Here is a 15,376-nt window from a genome sequence, read left to right on the forward strand (position 1 = left end):
TTTCTATTTGTTGTTGTCCTATTCTTTGAGCAAGATTTGTCAAAGTACAATTCAGCGAAACAGAGATCGCCGGTGTAAGTTTCAAATGTGTTATTGAATTAATATTTTATTGGAGGTAAAATTAGTTTACTGAAATTGACTTGAGGACTGAGATTTGGTGAAGCACAATGGATGGCCCTTAGCCCATCAAGCTGCTATGCAAGCTCCTTCAATTATGTGTTCTTTTCTTTGTTTTTTTATTTGGTTGAATTTGTATTAATTAGGTGAATTCATCTATTGATCGATGAAGTGATAGGGTTTCAAAAGGGATAAAATTTTAGAATTTTAGGTTTCAAAAGTGACAGGGTTCATCTATCAATTAGAAGAATATTTCCTTTTTCTGGAATTTCAACGTTCATGAAGAACAGATTTGACTTGAGGCTACTGATAATATGAGGTTAGCATTTTCAAGTAAAAGAAGCGAAGTTGGAAGAATGGCAGAATTGAAAAGGGCTTGCAGAGATGGTAATGGTTGCAAGGGGCAGAGATGCGGAGTTGGAACTTGGAAGGATGGTTGAAGTTGCAGATGAGTTGCAAAGATGGTTGGACCTCAGTTTTTGCAGACCGTTGTAACTTTGCCGGGAAATTTGGCAAAGTGTCATGAAATTTGTGGGGTTTTGTGAAGGGGAGGGGTGGGAAAAACCACTTACCACCTCAATCGACAGTAATTTATGACAACTTTTTGGTTGTATATTGTAATTCCTAGCCCACACAAACAAACAACCCAAAATACCATGAATTTGGGGAAAATTAACCACTTTCCCACTCCAACAATCCCACCCCATCAAAATCCCTTTAAACAAATGGAGCCTTAGTATTCTTGGTCGAGGAGCAAACCGGTGAAGTGATCAAATGAGAGGGGGCTCAAGCCGAGAGGTGATGGTGGTAGCAAAGGCTTCATAATTAGCACCAAGGCCTAAGAGAATGCTGAGAATAAGATCAGATTCGGAGTTGGGATGAGCAACAATAGCTAGGTTGTCAGTTATTCCTTTTATTTTCTGAAGGTAATCAGACATAGAGAGGGTGCTTTTACTAATCTGAAGGACCTAATACTTGACACATAGATGCATTCCAAAGAGGACCAGGTAGCATGAAAAGTTGGGAGGACCATATAAATTAGGACCAGACAGATGCATGTATGCTGCATGATCTGAGCTTGAGATTAGGATGCATAGATGCATTCCAGAGTGGACCAGATGACATGAGAAGTTGGAAGACCGACTATCTAAGCCATGGCATGTTTAGTAAGTGATGAGATGATCCAACTAAGATTCAATTGGTCTTGCTTGTACCAGAGAGAATAGGCATGATTGGGTTGGGGAGAGGAGAGGTGGTGGTGGTGGTCGTGGTAGCAGTAGATGTGGTAGTGATGGGGGTCATTGTTAGAAACTTAGGTGAATGCGGGAAGGTACCATTAATATAACCATATAAATCATGAGCATTCAAGAGGGGGAGGAACGTAGTAGACACCATGGAGGATGAGTCATCTAAGTTGATCTCACCTATCGGTGAGGCTTTGTACTATCCTGTTAAAGAGATTCTTGAAGGCATTCCATCTGCTAATGAGGATGATGATTCAAACCCCTCAACAGTGTTCTTTCCTCCCATAGGATTCCTATTCGTGGAGCTGGGTCATGAGGAGCTTTGTCAAGGTAGTAATGATGAAGAATAGAATTACACCCAGGTGCGGTTGGAAGGTACTTCTACGGGTACAGCTCATGTCAATGCCAACTCCAAGCAAATTGGAGGAAGTTCCAACATGTGAATCAGGTTAGCTCCTCTATTGCTATAAAGAATTGTTATGGGATCTGGGTGATTCCTCCGAAACGTTCTAATATGAGAAAAAGGCCTTCTTAGGACCGACTACTTCTCGCCCACCTCAGTCGGTTAGGGTCACTAGCAGTGGGCCCAAGTGACTGGTGATATGGATTGTCTTAGAAGGGATGCGTTCCTTCTGATCATTCTATTGCTTGCCCCGATTGGCTAGGTTGTTTCGAGTAGGCCTAGGTGTGGTTGGTTTAGGTAGTCTCTATCCTTTTATTTCATCTTCGAATTTCCTTCCAACTTGTTTTGCCCGTAGGGATAAGCCATTGATTTTGTTGTGGAGGTTTATTCTTGTATTTATTTATTATTTATTTATTTTTTTTTCATTTTCTTTCCTTTATTTTTGGGGGGAATAAAGAATTTCTGGGTGGTTGAATATATTTTTGTTCACCCAAGAAAAAAAAAAGAGGGGGAGGACCTGAGATTTCCACAATAAGTAATTTATTTTTGTCAAACTTAATAGGTAGGAGCTGGACAATAGTGGTGGGAGAAATAAGAGTGGAAGACGAGGCAGAAGTAGGGGAGGAAGTGGTTGAAGAAGATTTGATGGCCATTTTGAGGAAATAACAATTGTTGATGACAGAATTTGGTTGTAGTGGCTACTCTCTAGAACCGATAGCAGGGAGATGGAGAGAGGCGTTGGACCTTTGAGAGCTCTGATACCATGTAAAGTTTGAAGATTTGGTTGAATTCTTTTACACACACACCTACGGTGAGTGTGTTGTGATATTAGTATTGTAGTATCTGTTTTTTTAAAAGTGATAGAGTTTATAATGGGATAAGGATAAGTTACAAGGAGATAAGTCTATATTGTTACACAAGAGATTAGATAAGTCCATACAATCTCTTGAGATGATAAGGACTCTGACTGAGTCATTGGTCTATCTTCTTCTGTAGATGTGGAGAGTTGTGTATCAATATCCGTAATGAAAATTTTTGAATCGTTCCTGTTGTTGCTGAGATCTTCCACTGCAGTTTGATCCGAACCTGCACATAAGAAAACCAAAAGACAAAGCAGATGAGTGGCCCAGAGCTGGCTCCAGGTGGGGGGGGGGGGGGGAGGGACTCTTCGATGCCTAAGTCAGATCTCAAAGGAACAACAGATAATCAGGGCCGGTGATCAGAAGCTAGTAGCAGAGCTTCTAGATGAATCCGATAGACCAGTAGAAGGAGAATTAGGTTGAGTTCTAATGAGAGAGTTACCTTGTCCTAAGTGTGGTTTTCCTATTTATATGGTGTCGCCTGAAATGTCCTCCTTATCCTTTGAATCACGTATTCCTTATGTAGGTGGGAGATCGGAGCGGGAACCATTAATCGAATTTGTCAGTGGCTAAGCTGGTGTTGTTAGTGATTGTGCCCCTTATAGGCCAAATGTAAAGTTCCTTGCGCATGATTCTGGCATTAGGCTAGAATTGAAGGTTAAACCAAGTCACTGGTTCGTATTTCTTAAGCCCTTTCGGTTCGATCAATTACACGTGTCATACTATTTTTGGAGATTAGATTCGATATATATCAGTTCCACTTTTCAATTTTGTCACCTTTTGGGTTATAACTTTATTTTGACTAATGAAAAATCAAGAACAAAACACTTAACATGATGTCTGATAAAAAATATAAAAAAACTTAACATGATGGGAGATATAAGGAGATGAAACCTATAACTTGGCTATCTAAGAGGGAATTTCCCATAAAATGGTTAGTTTGATTAAGATGCTCTTGAGTTGGCCCACAAAAAAGTTGGATCATGGATTAAGTTTTAAGCACACCCAATAAATTATCTACAGGTTTTGGCTGTTTGGCATGCTTAGTTGCTACCCATTTGATACATATGAATATATAAATGGGCAGTTTGAAAGCCATCTTAGCTCAACGTAACCTTGCAAAAGCTACCACCAAAAAAAAAAAAAAAAAATTCCAAAAGCTACCAAGTTTTCAGCCCTAACTAGGAATTGATAATCCCAAAGGTATTTCATTTCATTTCTTTAATTTAATTTATTTTTGGGAAATTAATTTTATTTCATTGACTAAAGTGTTTCTTGTGAAGGAGAGGATGATATTATAACCAAAAAATCCTTGCAATTCGATTTTGATGAAATAAGAGCAGCCACAAACAACTTCTCTAATGAAAATAAGCTTGGAAAAGGTGGATTTGGTGCTGTTTACAAGGTACTATGGCAATATATGTGTTAAATAATGTTAAATTTCAAATTCTTGAATATTATTTCTTTATGCTAGAATATGGTTTGAAATTGTTTTAGTTGGAATCACGTATTTTTCTTGACCTCCTCTAATTTCTTTTATACATTTAGGGTGAACTTTCTAATGGACAAGTAGTGGCTGTGAAGAGACTTTCAAGAAATTCTGGACAAGGTGACACTGAGTTTAAGAATGAGATCATATTAGTGGCCAAGCTGCAACATAGGAATCTTGTTAGGCTCCTTGGCTTCTGTTTAGAAGGAGAAGAAAAGCTGATCATCTATGAGTTTATGCCAAACACAAGCCTTGATCGCTTCATATTTGGTTTGAATATTTTCTCCATTTCTTTTCTTCTGCATTTCTTGCCTTTTAGAATGCTTAGTTATATAGAAAAAGTACCTTCAAATTCTAGACCAAAAATATAATAATATTTGTACTTTAAAAAAAAAAAAAATCTAATTGTCTATTAGGATCTTGTGTAGGCTTTAAAATGATATCTCTACTTCCATCAACCATAATGGTTTTTCATTGAATCTTTGGTTCAAGGAATTATTGAAGGCTGTTTTGGTGATTTCAAATAAAGAAAAAGAACCAAAAGAAATAGACTTGTTATTTTATTTTATGAACAATTAAATGTAATTTATTAACTGTAAAGTATATGTATATCTTTCATTTTTGATAGGAGTATATTAGACTGTTAATTTACTCGGGCCATATAAACAATTTGTCCTAACTTGGTATTTTATTTTATGAACAACTAGATCCAGATAAAGATGAAAAAATAGACTGGGAAATGCGTTACAGAATCATAGAAGGGATTGCTCGAGGACTTTTATATCTTCATCAAGATTCTCGACTTAAGATTATACATCGAGATATCAAAGCTAGCAATATTTTGTTAGATGAGGAGATGAATCCAAAAATTGCAGATTTTGGCATGGCAAGGCATTTTGTAGACGAGCAAACTGAAGACAATACTAATAGGGTTGTTGGGACATAGTAAGTTCATGATTTGATCCTCATCTTCCTACTTTGACTAATAAAGAAATTGGTTTTCAGAAAAAATATGAAAACTCTTCTTAAGATAATCACAACTTTTCCCCTCTTCAGAAAATAATGAACTACAGTTAGTTCTTGAATACTGGATTTTGACTGTTTTATTTAATTTTTTCTTTGATGGAAGTTAGATTTCTTTTATCAATGAAATAAAAGGAAGAATCATATTCTCATGGAGGTGAAAAATTATTTTTCAATAATTTGAAAGATACTAATATTCTCAAAAATGAAACTAACTATATAGATGAAATGCAGTGGTTATATGGCACCAGAGTATGTAATGCATGGGAAATTTTCAGTCAAGACAGATGTATTCAGTTTTGGTGTTCTAATTCTAGAAATTGTGAGTGGTCAGAGGAACAACAGTTTCCATCAATCAGAGCAGACTGGGGATCTTCGACTTATTAGCCATGTAAGTATGAGTATTAGATATGTTTGCTTCTATGCACAGGAACACCATTCTTGAGCAAATCCATCCACCTACTTATCCTTCTGGTCTGGGTTGGATCCATTTGTGTCAATGTAAGATTTGCAGAACTCCAAAAAAAGAAACCTAAAATGATCTCATACTCTTGAGCAGCCTATGTTGAAAGAAACAGAGCCTAAAAAGACTTTAAGTAAACAGAATTTTTAGATCCATTGATCTGTACTTGTTTCAATTTTGTTTGGGTTTGGGTTTGAGAAAATCTTTTCATCAAAAACTGAATCTAATCTAAACCTGAATTCATCTGACCATACTGCCATTTTAAAGTAAACATTGCAGGTTTCCACCAAAAAATTTATTCGCTTAGTTTTAAGTTCATAATATGCTTACATTGATGAAATATTTGTAGGCATGGAGACATTGGAGGGAAGACACAACTATGGAGTTGCTAGATCCATCTTTGAGAGAAAATTGTCAAAGATCTGAAGTGATTAAATGCATCCAAATTGGATTATTATGTGTTCAAGAATTATCAAGTAGACCCACAATGGCCTCTGTTATTCTCATGCTCAGTAGTGACTCTGCTAATCTTCCAGTGCCCAAACCGCCTGTCTTTTTTATGCGTAGTCAAATTAACCAAGGTATACCCTTCATGAAGCATGATTTGAAAGCAACTGAATCAGGTCAATCTACCAGTACTAGAACACTTCCATCTATTACCGAGATGTATCCTCGATAATGTTTGTGGATGGACAGCATTACAAGTTATTTGATAGAACTTTGAAAGGTTTTTATTTACATATCCTGAATGAAGCTATTCGCATGGATGGTGTAATTCTCATTACTCCTAGTCTCTTCAATTTAATGTGAATAAAATTTGAACTTTGTAATTTACAATTTTGTATCAAATAATGATTCACTTTCCTCCAATAGCTTTTGAAGTGGTTAATTTTGTTGTGCTTACTTTGATTTGGCCTATTGAGGATTATATAAGCATTTGCTCAAGCATGAAGGCAGTGTTTGAGTTCTCTAAGGTTTTGGACCAAGAAAACTGATTTTGGTTACAGATATGAAAATGATGCAATTCTCACTTTCAACCATTTTGATTTGTGTTCAAGGCTATATAGTCAGTTGTTGAGGTGTTCAGGCTCATTTGACAGTGTTCAGGATGATCTGGCAGTAATTGAGCAGCTCAGGGGCATTTTGGTCTAGGTGCAAAGCTTTTGGATGTGATTGGCATGTATATGGCATATATGGTAATGTGTAAAGCATAATGACTAGCATGTGATACATAGGATGCATGTGTTAGATGTCATATGGATGCCTGAGTATGGATGTGCATGTTAGACAAGGAATCATGAATAGATGGTTGGTGCTTACATGCATGGATGATGAAAGCCATGAGTGACATGTCTTATATGATGTGGCAGCACATGCCACTATCATGGTTGCAGCTGGGAAGGGCACAGCCGCACCACTGTGCAACCACTTGGGCCACGCATATGGGAATGGCATCATAGTAAGCACAAGAAGGCAGCACCATGGCATTGTGAAAGCACACATGGGTGCCTTGCACGCAGGCCACTGGGGACCATAGAATGAGAGGTTCAAGGCCCCATGCCACGGCCACACTATGGCCCAAAGACATGGCTATGCCAGGCCGCATGCAGGCACAGGGACAGGGCCCCTGCGTGCAGGTGTGGCTTACCGGCCAGCATGCTATGCCAGGCGTCAAGGACTGATTGCTCCAGGGTTCAACAAAATTGACCAAGTAGAAATGTGCAGACGAGGTGTTAGATGAAATGCTTGCAAGAAATTTCAAAAATCTCTCATCAGCTGGTGCACCGTGCGATGCCCCAAGAACCCATTTTGTAGATGAGGCATTCAAATATAGCCTATTGATAATGCCCATTCCTTGAAATTCAAGTAGAGACGTGAAAGAAATAAAGACCAAATACGGATCATCATACGTACTAGCAATGTCGAACCACTAGAATGAGAGGGAATCATGGGTTATGACCTCGTGATGCGGGTAAAAACCCTATCGTGCTTTCGAAACATAATCTAATTCAAGACTTTTGAAGCCACTATATTCGTCATAGTACTCATCCTGGTACTCGTCGAAAATTGGGGGTTTACTCAAATCAACCTGAACAATGATTTGTTCGTCTGTAATACAATTGTTGTCGTATGAACTTCATCTCTTGTGTTGATGTCCTCTACGAAAGTTGTACGATCACTTCTATGCCTGGGCGTCATCACAACTTCTCGCTCTCCTCCAAAGCTCTGATACCAAATAATGTAGCCTGGTTGGAAGATACGGATCGGGAGAGTCAAACACACAAACACAAGAAGAAAGGCATCGCGACGGGTTTAATGTGACTCTTTAAGGACACGGGAAAATTGCAACTCTTCAAGGATGCAACGTAACTTTCCAGAGTTACGAGGGTAGAACACTTCAAGGATCCAAAATACTCAACAGAGTATTGTTTCATTAACAATTCTTCACTATGGAACTCAATGGAGTCATGTTTCATTAATCAATTCTTCACTATTGAATGAGCATAGCTCTTACATATTTAAACAGAAAAAAATAAACTCTAATTTTTTAGCCCTAATTGCAATCTATCCTACGGCTACAATTAAATCAGAAATTACATCATAAAATAAAAGGAAAATAAATATGAAAGTAAATCCTAATCTAATTTAAACTCTTGACAATTAAGAAATACTAAAATTAATAACTCAAACTAAGAAAGGAGGTCTATTGAAGAAATCAGATAAAGCATGCTCCTTCATGAGTTCATCCAAGGAGAGGGCCCTCTCATCAATACCCCTTTTCTCGGTCTCTAAATCCCACAACTTCCTAAAATATAGAAAATAATAGAATAAACCTCCATCTCATGTTTAGGTCCATGTAATCCTTCCCAAAACCGATATTCTCATAGATATAATTTCCAATTCCTAAAATATAGGAGAAGTAAAACCGTTTCACTATTGGGTTTCCAACTTCTTGTTTTCCAAAATTAGTTTTCCAAAATAATAGCTATCTCCTCCTCTAAAATAGGAAACTATAATCCCTTTAGCAATCAGTCAATCTCCTCAAAAATAGGAAAATGTAATCCTTTTAGCAATCGGTTGAAGATCTTTTTGAAGTAAAATCCATATGGCAAAGGGGTGAATCGACCTTGATGATGTGGCCTAATATGAACCGGATTGAAACTTGGTCTTGCCTCGGTTTGGCATGCAGGTCTGGGCCTGCATCAGAGAGCTTGCCCACCGGATATTGGAGGTCCATTTCGCACCAAAGGAGGAAAGGCAGCCACATCTGAGAGGGACTTCACACAAAGGGGTCACCCCCATTCTCACACTCAGAATCCTCCGCAGCTACGATCTCTCCAAATTGGCCTTCTTCACCCACAGTATTAGGACCTAGCTTTAGCCGAATGAAACCCTTTTGGCCACCTCCCTTCTTCTTCTTTTTCCCCATTGATTCAAGAAAGTTCGTTCATGTTCTATATCAAAAATCAAATAATTTATTTTGGTTGGTGATGTTAATTGAACAATAGAAGAGATTCTTGCCAAGAAAGGAAGAAAAAAAAGTGAGTGTGGAATTGGAGGTGCTTGTGTGGGATATTGAAACACAATTTTGGTGTTCAATGTGCATATTTGAAGTAAAATTGGAGTACCCAAAGGTTGAAGAAGCCTTAAGGAGTCATTACCAGAATCGGACAAATAAGCTAATCGATTTCAAATCTTAGATGTAGAACCATTAACTAATGGGTGGTTCGGTTCCAGTTCCTAAACGATTCCAAGCAGTCCAAAATACATAAATAAAAAAATCTCTAACATATGCTACATATATCTAATAATATTACAATAAATATATCCAATAATATATACAATAAGATATTAATTTCATTCACATGTGATATGTAACCCCATAATCATTTTTTTTCCTAAATCACGAAAGTAGTCCATATTACCTCTTGTTTTGTATTCAATTAATAAGTAGGAACATGACCACCCTCATAAGTTAGGATTATTTTAAGGTATGTTCTTAAGTTAACAACCCCAAAATGGACCTTTAAATTAATGGCCAAATCTTTGGTAAAATAGCATATGAGACAAGTGATACAACTCAACATGCCAAACTGAAAAAAATAAAGGGTTTGACCTTGGGTCTCATGACCTTAAGAATTATATAACATATAGGGTTAGGATGTGAATTTGTTCTGTTCCATTAGTTCTGGTTTGCATGCTTCCTAATTGGTCTATCAGTTTTGGAACCATTGAGAGACCAATAACTTAATTGGTAGATCTGGAACTAGACCAAAATAACTTATTGGTAGATCTAGAACCGGACCAATAAGCTATTGGGTGGGTCAGTTTCGGTCCGGTTCAAGGTTCTAATCCAAAATTGACACCCTTAGGTGTTGATGTTTCTGGAATACATTGATGTGGAGAACATATTCTTAGAGTGGAGCTTGTGCGGTCTGTGATGTTAAGTTTACCGGTTCACATCTTCTCTGTTATTGGTGGGCCTCTTCCCAGTAGGAGTTTAGCCACTAGGTGAGGCATAGCATAGGTCTCCCCTCCAGTATACGACTGCGATACGTAATGGAATACTGAGGGCATGCGACGACGATATGTAAATTGTGCGATGGCAATCCGTAACGGATTACTGGGGATGGTTATCATGGTGCGACGGTGATACGTAATGGTGCCACTGATATTGAGACAAAAGTCTCATAATTGTGGGATACAGAGCGACATGTCACTGAATTAGTTTACCATTAAATTCACAGCAAGGTTTTAATGTTTGTAATGCCTGTCAGCAAGGCAAAAGTCATAAATTACCTTTTTATTCCTCATCCCATCGTTCTACTGGCCCATTAGACTTACTATATTCTGATGTTTGGGGGCCATCTCCAATTTCATCATCCGATGGACATCGTTATTATGTGCATTTTATTGATGATTTTAGCAAATTTATATGGTTGTTTCCCCTCACTAGTAAGTCAGATGTACTTCCTATTTTTATCAGATTCAAGGTTCTTGTTGAGAATTTGTTTGACAGGAAACTCAAGCGTCTACATAGTGATTGGGGTGGGGAATACCGTTCTGTTTCCAAATACTTGGAAAATAATGGCATTGAACATCGAGTATCTTGCCCGCATACTCATGAACAGAATGGATCTGCTGAAAGAAGACATCGTCACATCGTTGAGACGGGACTAGCCTTAATGTCCCATGTAGGTGTTCCTAAATCATATTGGCACCATGCTTTTGCTACAGCAGTTTTCTTAATTAATCGGCTTCCAACTCCTGTTCTTGGCAATGTTTGTCCTCTATTTAAATTGTTTGGCACTCAACCAGACTACATGACATTACGGGTTTTTGGAACAGCTTGCTACCCATGACTAAGGCCTTTTAACAAGCATAAACTTGATTACAGATCTGAGCTGCATGTTTTTCTTGGATACAGTTGCAAGCACAGGGGCTATAATTGTCTAAACATGCGCACAAAGCGCATTATCATTTCCAGACATGTGGTCTTTGATGAAGACCGGTTCCCATTCCTTGAGGCTGCCGCACGGTTACCATCCACTGATCCCTTATTAAATCCTTCCATTCTTGGCCCACCACCAGTTCTCTCTTGGTCCCACCCACCATCAAATCCTCCACCAACTACCCCAATTTCACCCCTCTCTCAATCTCTACCTCTACTTCCACCAAACCTCCAACTACATTCTCCATCAAACCCCCCACAGGCCCAATCGCCTCCACAAAATCCCACACCGGCCCAATCAACTTCCCTCACCACCCCCCACGCTCATTCTCCTCAATCCACCTCCCCACCGGTTCAACCCACATCACCATCTGTTTCACCATCAATTCCACCACCGCCTCTATCATCAAACCCAAACCCACCCTCTACCACCACTTCTCTTCATCCCATGGTAACCCGGACAAGAGATGGTACACGCCGTGCCAAGATTCTTCTTACCACCAAACACCCTATACCCATTTCACTATTAACCGAATCAGCGGCTCAAGCCTTGGAACCCACCTGTTATACCACTGCCTCTAAAAATCCACATTGGCGTACAGCCATGGATACTGAGTTTAATGCCTTACTCAAGAACGGTACTTGGACCCTTGTCCCTCCACAGCCTCAAATGAATGTCGTTGGGTGTAGATGGGTCTTCCGCATCAAAAGACTGGCAGATGGATCTATTGAGCGCTATAAAGCTCGTTTAGTGGCAAAGGGGTTCCACCAGCAGGAGGGACTGGATTATTCAGAGACATTCAGTCCTGTCGTCAAACCCACAACCATTCGCCTTGTGTTGTCCTTGGCTATATCTAAGGGATGGATAGTATGACAGCTTGATGTTCAAAATGCATTTTTGCATGGAATCCTTCGAGAAGAGGTGTACATGACTCAACCTCCAGGATACACTGATTTGCAGTTCCCGAATCATGTGTGTCGTCTTCATAAGTCTCTCTATGGCCTTAACCAAGCTCCAAGGGCCTGGTTTGATTGATTAAGTGAGTTCCTCACTGCGTTCGGCTTTCTTGGGTCTAAAACAGATACATCTCTCTTCATCTATAACACTACTGAAATTACAATGTATCTTTTGGTATACGTAGACGATATTGTCCTCACTGGCAACAATTCACAATTCATCAGCCGCTTCCTTGGTCAACTAGCCAAGACATTTGCCATTAAAGATCTAGGCAATCTTCATTATTTCTTGGGCATCAGTGTTCAGAACAGTTCAACCGGACTCATGCTCTCTCAACGGCAATATATTTTGGACCTCCTAGATCGCACTCACATGATTGGTTGCAAACCTATATCCACAGCCATGTCACCATCTCAGTCACTGTCACGGCTAGGAGGTACTCCGATGGATGACCCTACTCTTTATCGTAGTGTGGTTGGAGGTCTTCAATATGCGACCTTGACAAGGCCTGATATATCATTCGCCATCAACAAAGTGTGTCAGTTCATGCACCGTCCTTGTACTGAACATTGGGCAGCAGTAAAGCGAATTTTGCGATATTTGAAATCAACCATTGATCATGGGCTTTATGTTCACCGCCAGCCCACGTTACAGCTTTCTGCTTACTCTGATGCCGACTGGGCTGGTTGCCCTGATGATAGGAAATCCACAGGTGGCTTTGCTATCTATCATGGCACAAATCTAATTTCCTGGAGTTCTCGCAAACAAGCAACTGTGGCCCGTTCAAGCACAGAATTAGAATATAGGGCTATCGCTAATGCTGCGGCGGAAATCACCTGGCTTCAATCACTCTTAAAAGAACTCGGTATGTACATGGCTCAAGCGCCAATCCTGTGGTGTGACAATGTTGGTGCCACATACTTAACGGCTAATCCGGTGTTTCATGCTTGTACAAAACATGTGGAAATCGACTTCCACTTTGTACGTGACAAGGTTGCAAAGGGTGACCTCGACGTTAGGTTTATATCAACCAAGGATCAAATTGCAGACATCTTTACAAAGGCTCTCGCCAGTAAACGATACACTCATCTTCTGTCCAAGCTCAAGGTTCATCCCACCTTGCACTTGAGGGGGCGTGTAAACGATAAGCCTATATCCAACTCAGCCTTATCTACAACAGTCACAAGATCAAAGTCTAGCCAGGTCGTTGCATATGATAAGAAGATAAGCAAGGATCAAACTGTTACATATGATAACAGCCCAAGCATTACCGAAGATACTGTGGATATCTCCACAGTGTTTGAGTCATCGCCTAACTCTCCTAATCTCCAAGATCATACTAAGAAAAGTTCTAGATCGATACAACAACCTTGTACTTATCTTTGTAAATCCATATTTCCTAACCCTCTTCATCTATATAAAGAGAGGATTAGTGAAGAATTACAGTAGTGAAAATATTAGTTGTGTGGATGTAGGTTTTGAGAAACCGAACCACGTTAAAAATCTGTGTTCCTTTCTTCTTATCTTCTCTATCTCCTTCTTTAACTTCAACAACCAAGTATAGAAATAAAGTAACAAAAAAGCAAAGAAAGAGAGTAACGGTTAACCAACAAAAGTAAGTAATAGAGAGAGAATAACAAATTAACAGGCAAAGTAAGTCAAAGTAAAAGAATAGTAGATAAATGATGGTTTCATTGTTTATAAGTTTCATGCATTTAATAGTTATCTTTATGATGTTTCACAATATATCAGATTTACAGACTTTTGTTACACCATAAGTTTTACAGCATTAGCATGAGTCATTACAACATTAGTATGATTTTTGTATTAATGAGCATGATATGATCTATTTTCCTTCTCACAAAGTTAGTTGCTCACCCCATAGCTACTATGTTTTTCAGGGCACACACACGTGGAGTGCCAGTGTGTCGAATGCATCAAGAAATCTAAAGGGAAAGGTGTTCAGCCTTCCCAGTAGGGGATTGGTGAGATAGTCTACAAAACATCCTTTTGTGTACATAGTTACTTTTGATGTAATTAGATGAAACATATATTTTGATGTAATTCATAGATTGTGATGTATACAAATCCATAGTTGGATGTTGTTGAGTGGATAATTGGATTGTATGTTCCACAATTAAATCGGACATGCATGTGGAATAGCTTGTTAATGCCCATAGACAAATGTTGATGATAGATGGTTTTGGACATATATATTTCTAAAGTTCATGAATTTTGGTTTTAGGACTCACAATACTATGATTTCCATATTTGGGAGATTTGATTGCCTATTGTGTATAGAACTTAATTGGCAAGCCAAGAATCCATATTTGGATATTCCTTGGATATTCCATTAGGTATTTTCCCAAGTTGTTATGCATATGTGGTGCATGATAGGCCAACACACTTGATCAATCACTTCATGCCAGGTATTTTCATGTTCTAGAAGTTTCTTTGGGGCCAAGGAATATCCAAATATGGATTCTTGGCTTGCCAATTAAGTTCTATACACAATATGCAATCAAATCTCCCAAATATGGAAATCATAGTATTCTATGGATTGGTTCAGCTCGACAAAATTAAGGATTGTCGATTAACATTAATCTTCGACATCGAGCCAAGGCCTTGTGTGGACCTTTTGAATGTTGACCTTTATTAGAGTGTCAAATGTCAACATTTTTCCACTTTACCCAGTTCACTGCACTTCAGAATTGAGCTAGTTCCAGTTATAACTAGCCAGAGTTGATCTTGGAATGTTCAGGCGCCCATATCTTAGGTTCTGTATGTGTGAATCAGATGATTCAGAAGCCATTTGTTCGTTATTTCGCATACTGCACTCTGGTATGAAAAGCAAGGACAGTACTAGCGGTCAACATGATTGCCTCAATGTAGATCCCACTCATCAAAACAAAATCTTCTCCCATGGAAGGGGCGTATGAGCTCGTCTTCACACAAATTTGGATATGACAAAATAATCCATCATTTGAACATGCTGGTTAATTTTTTGTATGAATTACCTGTTCATAATATATTCTCTCTAGGAGTATTTTGGTCATTTTACATGGATGATTTATGAACGTATTCGGAATTATGGGAAATCTCCCGTCGAATCCATAGATACAAGATCTTTATGCCTCAAGGGAGATTTATCACCGTCAAAGCGGCCTCTGGGGTGACAAAATGAAGTGTCTATAGTCTCAGACATTTCATGAGAGAATTCTGAGTGCTCTATTACTCTCTCTTTCTCACTCAATTACTCTATTCTCCCTGCTATATCTCTCAATTCATTATTTTTTAGAGTTTCTAGATTTCCATCTCTCTTGTTGATTGAGTCATTGAGCACAACCAAAGTGTGTCCCAGGCCAAG

The 15,376-nt window shown here is 38.8% G+C and overlaps 2 protein-coding genes across 2 annotated transcripts; both read left to right on the forward strand.

Annotated features, from left to right (window-relative positions):
* Nucleotides 1–1,510: 1,510 nt before the first annotated feature.
* LOC122639011 (putative receptor-like protein kinase At4g00960) lies at nucleotides 1,511–6,278 on the forward strand. Its single transcript, XM_043831850.1, has 8 exons — nucleotides 1,511–1,691; nucleotides 2,327–2,394; nucleotides 2,839–2,906; nucleotides 3,894–4,029; nucleotides 4,173–4,383; nucleotides 4,821–5,058; nucleotides 5,371–5,527; nucleotides 5,949–6,278. Exons 1-8 carry the CDS (start codon nucleotides 1,511–1,513, stop codon nucleotides 6,276–6,278), a joined length of 1,389 nt encoding a protein of 462 aa, XP_043687785.1.
* Nucleotides 6,279–12,171: 5,893 nt separating this feature from the next.
* On the forward strand, nucleotides 12,172–13,458 carry LOC122639012 (uncharacterized mitochondrial protein AtMg00810-like). The gene has a single exon (XM_043831851.1). The coding sequence runs from the start codon at nucleotides 12,172–12,174 to the stop codon at nucleotides 13,456–13,458; it is 1,287 nt and encodes a 428-aa protein (XP_043687786.1).
* The last annotated feature ends 1,918 nt before the right edge of the window (nucleotides 13,459–15,376 follow it).

The sequence above is a fragment of the Telopea speciosissima genome, chromosome 9 (assembly GCF_018873765.1).
Source record: "Telopea speciosissima isolate NSW1024214 ecotype Mountain lineage chromosome 9, Tspe_v1, whole genome shotgun sequence".
NCBI classification, from domain to species: domain Eukaryota; kingdom Viridiplantae; phylum Streptophyta; class Magnoliopsida; order Proteales; family Proteaceae; genus Telopea; species Telopea speciosissima.

Bases quoted from the DNA above. Each gene is read 5' to 3' on its own strand.
- LOC122639012 (XM_043831851.1), top strand. From the start codon at position 12,172: ATGTATCTTTTGGTATACGTAGACGATATTGTCCTCACTGGCAACAAT.
- LOC122639011 (XM_043831850.1), top strand. From the start codon at position 1,511: ATGGAGGATGAGTCATCTAAGTTGATCTCACCTATCGGTGAGGCTTTG. The intron at 1,692-2,326 runs GTAGTAATGATG...CAAACTTAATAG, and splicing joins TCATGAGGAGCTTTGTCAAG to GTAGGAGCTGGACAATAGTG. The intron at 5,528-5,948 runs GTAAGTATGAGT...AAATATTTGTAG, and splicing joins ATCTTCGACTTATTAGCCAT to GCATGGAGACATTGGAGGGA.